The sequence below is a fragment of the Lipotes vexillifer genome, unplaced genomic scaffold, assembly GCF_000442215.2.
Source record: "Lipotes vexillifer unplaced genomic scaffold, Lipotes_vexillifer_v1.1 scaffold438, whole genome shotgun sequence".
NCBI classification, from domain to species: Eukaryota; Metazoa; Chordata; class Mammalia; order Artiodactyla; family Lipotidae; genus Lipotes; species Lipotes vexillifer.
In genome coordinates, this window is record NW_006784126.1 from 876,786 (window position 1) to 882,962 (window position 6,177).

Genomic DNA, 6,177 nt, shown 5'->3' on the forward strand with positions numbered 1-6,177 from the left:
TCTTTCCCTGGCTGGCAGATGGCTGCCTTCTCACTATGTCTTCACATGGTCTATGGCTGTGTGTGTGTGCTCAGATCTCCTCTCTCTCTTCCCCTTTTTACAAGGCCACAAATCCCATCATGAGAGTTCCATCCTCATGATCTCATCTAAATCTAGTTACCTCTGAAAGGCCCCACTGCCATATATCATCACATTGGTGGGTTGCGACTTCAACATACGAATTTGGGAGGGACACAAACCTTCAGTCCATAACAATTTCATATCTTCTAAATCACAATCTCTGGGATTGGAGCCCTGGAATCTATGGTCTTTTAACAGTTCCCAGCTGGTTCCTATGCACCCTAATGTTTAAGAAACACCTCTGCGAGCCTCAGTTTCCTTATCTGAAAAGTAGGATTGACTGTCACCATACTTTCCTATTTCAGAGTTGCTGATATGCCAAGGATCAATTAAAAATATATGAGAAAATGCTTCTGAAAGTGCAAAGTGCTATGTAACAATCATCTGAACTTTTACCGCCTACTTTTCCACCAAACGTTATTCTAAAAACCAAAAGTGGGAGGGTAAAATGAAAAATACTATCAATAAAATCCTTTTTTTTTTTCTTGTTAATGAAGACTGTCAGGGAGGTGGGAGGGGGCCCAGCACAAGATAGACTGACGTAGGTGGAACTAGAAAGGATTTTCAGAACTGATTTCTACGTCACTGACCTTATACTTGCTTAAAAATGAGATGTTTACATCTTCCCACACTCCCTTACATATGGATGCTCAGCTTGATAATAATTTTTCTCATCTCTGAATTTGCTCAAGATCAAGGTAAAATTAGTATCTCACCTTATGAGATGAAATTTTAAAAAAGAGAAATGTTAGATTTTAATAGTGGTATTCTTTCACTAACTATTAAGTTATTTATTTCTTCTAGTATAGTTCATATTTTAGACAAATGTCACATTATTTGATTTCTATAATGGTATCAATAATACCTTAATTCTTGTAATCAAACCTCATACAATTAAAACACTCAGGAAACAGAATGTTCCAATTAATATTTAGCTGTACATTCTGATCATTCTTTGGCGAAGCCCTTTTAAATATATTATTATACTTTCTTTCCTTGGTAAATACATAACTTAGCTCTTGTTTGATGCCAAAGGGTTTTCATATTGGGTCAGCACTCTGAGTATCAGTTCTTGTTGCACAGAACTTAGAAGAGTAATCTATGTTCTGCCTTGGGCTCATTCGCTAAAAGGTTTCTTGTTTATTTTTGTTGTTTGGGGGATATTTCATGATTGATGGAGGCATGTTTATTTTAACCAGAGGCAGATCTCTAATTACAAGTTGTATTCCAAAAGGTTTTTGTTCCTATGTTGTTTGAAACTTGAAGTGGCTTTCCCCCTACCTACCCTCCCAAAAAGTTATGAATCATGATTAAGTTCTTTGGCTTGTCTAAAATGTCCGTAATATAGATGAAATACATTTGCTATGTCTTAAAAGTAACAGATATTTTGCAATGGAATTTATCAAACTCAAAAACAAAACTGAATTTAAAACTATTTTCATTTGCCTTTAATACTGATATCTGAGAAAAAGAGTTGCCTGGAGGAAGATAAGAAGCTGATAAAAAATTCCTATAGGGGCTTCCCTGGTGGCGCAGTGGTTGGGAGTCCGCCTGCCGATGCAGGGGACATGGGTTCGTGCCCCTGTCCGGGAAGAACCCACATGCCTCGGAGCGGCTGGGCCCGTGAGCCATGGCCGCTGAGCCTGAGCGTCCGGAGCCTGTGCTCCGCAGCGGGAGAGGCCACGACAGTGAGAGGCCCACGTAACCACAAAAAAAAAAAAAAAAAAAAAAAAAAAAAATTCCTATAAATATTCTAAAAAGGCTAATGGTCCCAAGATCTTTATTATACAAAATACATAAGGTCTCTCAACATTGGCTCTAGCGAGAGTCATGATTCACAGTCATGATTAGGATATGATGGGGCAGGAGATGGCAAAACTGAGTGCCCAGAGGTAACTGAAAAAGTGGAATAGAACGGAAAAAAAAAAGGGTTGAAAGGGTGCCTGTGTATTCCTAAGAGGCTGCATGAAGTAGAAACAGCTGAAATATAAATGGTGAGAGAGAGAAAGACCAGAATATGACTCAAAGCAGAAGAAAGGAAGTCACAGAAAGCAATGCTGAAGAAAACAGTTCCCTATAAGAGCCACAAAGACTGAATTTGGGGTGTGACAGCAAAGTCACCAAAACAGAAGATGCCTTGGTATAAGCAAGGGAGACCCATTTGTACCTGAAGGATGGCCTTATTTGTACTTGCCAAACAGCTGCACCTGCCTTGTTTCTTTCTGAGGGCGGTGCCCAGTAGCTAGATCTTGATTCTGAATCCAAGTTATCATGGAGGCCCTGCTGGCCTCTTCGGTATGCTGGCCTTAGTTGGGAACTTTTGTTTATCATTCATTCACTGCCTCTTCTGTCTCCCTATGTGCTAAACAAATGATATTCCAGCTTGATCTTACCCCTGAATTGATACCCAATGTCATCTCTATTAATGCATCTATATTTGGATTCCTGACTTTCAACTGGCCATATGGGTATGTGGTTGTGTATTTAGTCTTCCCATCTTGTCCTTTCCCAAGTCAAAGTGTTACTCAGTCTAAGTAAAAGTACGCTTCATTCATTCGACCAAAAGCTGACACTGAGTGTGAGGTACCATCTTAGGCCCAGAAGTAAACACAACAGTCTTGCTGGGTTCCTAGAAACCTTGGGTACATTTTATTAGAACACGTGCAACAAACACCGTAAGGGGAAAACAGGAGATGTCTCTGGCCCCTAAGATGTTCTGGTCATTTTTGAAACAAAATGCTCAACTATAGCTGGACAGATATAAAATTTTACAAACCAAAAAGCAATGTCAATTCTGAGTCAGATTAAGAGCAGAGGACTGTCTTGAATATTCTCCATGCTGTATTCTAGAAATAAGATGATATGATGCAAGAGGGAGAGAAAAGCTAACAGAATTAATAACTTTCACACTCAAATTTCTAATAAACAAGGCAACTTCTGCCACTTACAAAGAACTCTTTCATCAAAAGGTGAAAGGTGTCTCCACTCACAGCCACCCACACACAAGGCCCCTTATGAACACACACACAGGTATATGTATTCATAAGGACAGCACAAGGTCACAAACACAAAATTATGCCGTGGAAGAGCTTACTGTACAGTGGAGAAGTGTACTGCAACGTGGCTGAAAATACCTGCCAGGGAACAGGAAAGTTATTTCAAAGAAATGTCCGTGACCAACCTCAGTGGAAGCTGACATTTCAGTTCAAAACTTAACTTGGAACCAGTAAAGGCAACCAGATCTAACATATCTACTGAAGCATGTACTTATCTGCCCTTCTGGGGTTTTCCAGAGTCTGGCTCAGTGCCTAGGTATGAGTACTTCCAGAGCCCAGGGCCAAAGCCTCCAGAGCAGAGCCTGTGGTCTTCCTAGGGATCAAATGGGGAGAAGCCAGGGTAGGGCGGGATCGTCCCTTCTGCAACTACTCTCACATACCTCCGGCATTTAAGTTTATCTGAAACACTTTCAGAAAAATGCAACAGTCATGTCACCACTGCCTATCTCTCCAGAAGACAACTCTTGGTGTTTATCCTACTAGATAACAACCATGTGGCTGAGGACCGCCTCAGTGGTTGGGCTCTTGTAATCCCAATCCCAGATGCAACTAGTCAACCCATTTCTTCAGGTTCATGAAAAGTGTGCTGATGTTTCACCTGAAAAAGGAAACCCATAATTACAGCTTCTCTCTAGAAGACATGTCCCAGAGCTCTTTGATGACAACTGTCAAGCTCCTCTTGGAGACTTCCCTTTAGAAGTGCATCATTTGGGAAAGTCTAGAGGGAAGAGGGTATTGAAGTAGGGAAGGGAAAGAAGAATGGGTAAGAGGTTTCACTTTCACCTGAAACCATTAATTAAGAGTTTCAAAAATACAGCAATGAGTTTTGGTGTGCATTAATGGCCCACTGTATTTCATCAAAAGTCATGAAGTAAGAATTCTGTCCAATTCAACATGTGTTACAGCAAGAGACCCCTCCTAATGGCATAAAAAATATTCATGATTGTCCTACTTGTAAAAGTACTAAAGACACTTGCATGTCAAAGCCCAGAGTTGCATCATCAGAGCATAAAGAAATGCTTTTTGACCAGCTGACTGCAGGTGTCAAAGACTGCAATGCATGTTCCAAAGGCAGATCTCTGCTGGTACCTATTGTGGATTTACAGGTAAATGAATGGGAAAGATTTTAAAATGGAATTTAGCAACTGGCAATTTACCAAACTTTCAAGACTGTAGATTGGCACGTAGAAGTGATTTCACACGGGAGTTACAGATTCGACGTACAATTTTTGAATGCCTGCCAAACACTGAAAAGTACTGATAAGTTAAGTGATAGTGTTGCAAAAGCTAAGGTCTTCCATTGACAAAAACAAAAAAGGTGACTCAAAAGACTAAAACTAAGTTCTCATCAATATCGGGTGTTCTTAAACAGTGATATATGATGCAGAAATGTATCTTGAGATACAAACAGTACGTGTTTTGGGACACTTACCCTTTGAATCGTAGGCTTATTTTTAAGTACTAATTATATGACACCATCTCTTTAGTCTAGGAATGTTGGTTCCTCAGAGCACTGTATCATCTCCACGATACCCAAGACATAGTGAAAATGGAAATGCTTATGAAAGGAAAGATTTCAAAAATCAGAAAAGATATCCTCTACACTGCATTGTTTAATCATAATATGTAAGTGATTATATGCTTTAAGGTACACTATACATAGAACTGTCACTTGCATATAATACAGTAAAATGATTATATCTCCTTGTAGTTTTCGAATTTACTCCTCCACATGCAATGTTGCACAGTGACCCTCACAATAATCTTATCTGATGCACACAGAAGTGATGTTGTCCTCATTTTAACATAGAAGAAATTGAGGTTTGGGGAGAGTTATAGGAGGCCCCAGCAATTAATAACGGCCATGAAAGCAAGAACCCAGGCTTCTGACTCTCAGCCCAGCACTTCCTACCATACATGTAGAATGAAAAGCCACCCCACATTTCATAAAGTTGACTGTGGACCCTGCAACTGTCACGACAAAATAGCAGAGGGAGAGTGAGTACTTCTGTTAGCAACAAAAACCGTGTAACGTATGATTGAAAGAGTAGACGAAGAATCATTAACTTTTCTTCACATTCACATAACATGAATATTGACGGAATTTCTGAACAGCTGCATGGAAATTCCTACACAGAGCCAAGAGAAAAAGTATTTTCTAGAGTTCCTGATACAACTTAAAGAGCTCTGTTAAATCTTTTCAAGTGGAATCGGTTAATGCAAGGAAAGTCATCAATACTGCACCCAGATTCCCCCAAAAGAGGTAAAAAATTAAATTAAAAAATAAAATTAAAAAAACAAAACGAAACAAAAACACCTTGTCGGTCCTTCCTAAGACCAACAATTTTCGGGCTGGTCATTTTTCCCCACGAAAAACCTTGTGCTCTCTTGGGGCGGGGGAGAGGTGGGATTTCTAAAGATCTCGATTTTTAACAGCCTGGTTTCATAAACAGGCCCTTCTGAGCATCAGTAATACAAGTGAGAGTGAACTATTCCCCCGGGGGGAAGAGAAGGCTCGGCGGTGATGAGCACCGATAACGCCGGCAGAGGAGAGCGAGAAGGCGAAGAGGAGCGGCACAAAAGCTCTCTCTCTCCGGGCCCCGGGTGCTGATCGCGCCCGCTCGGAGCGCAGGAGCGGGTGCCGCCGTCCCCGCCCTCCCGCGCGCCGGGCCGGCCGGGACCTACCAGCGAGAGCACTTTATAGGTGTTGGGGTCCTTGGCCGTGCGGGCGCGCACCGCCTTCTCCAGCGGCTCCTCCCCCAGGTCCATGGGGGCCAGCAGGGACGAGGCCGCCTGCGGCTCCCCGGGCGCCTCGGCTGCAGAGCCACGGCCCGGGTGGCGGCCGGTCCCCGCAGGGGCCTCCCGGGAGCCGCGCCCGCCCTCGCCGCCGCGGTTCCCAATCCCCGCGTAGCCGTCACGCTCCATCGTGGCCCTGGGCACTCGGCTCCCACTTCCCCGCCGCGCCTTTAATAGGCTCCTCACGAGTCCCGCCCCGCCCCGC

At 42.6% G+C, this 6,177-nt stretch overlaps 1 protein-coding gene across 1 annotated transcript in view; it reads right to left on the reverse strand.

Moving 5' to 3' along the window:
• Positions 1-6,120, reverse strand: part of ENPP1 (ectonucleotide pyrophosphatase/phosphodiesterase 1) — a 68,914-nt gene extending 62,794 nt beyond the window's left edge. Inside the window, exon 1 of the mRNA XM_007456537.1 lies at positions 5,862-6,120. Coding sequence (XP_007456599.1) covers positions 5,862-6,101 — 240 coding nt within the window. The 5' untranslated portion in view covers positions 6,102-6,120. The remainder of the gene's footprint in view (positions 1-5,861) is intronic.
• Positions 6,121-6,177: the final 57 nt, after the last annotated feature.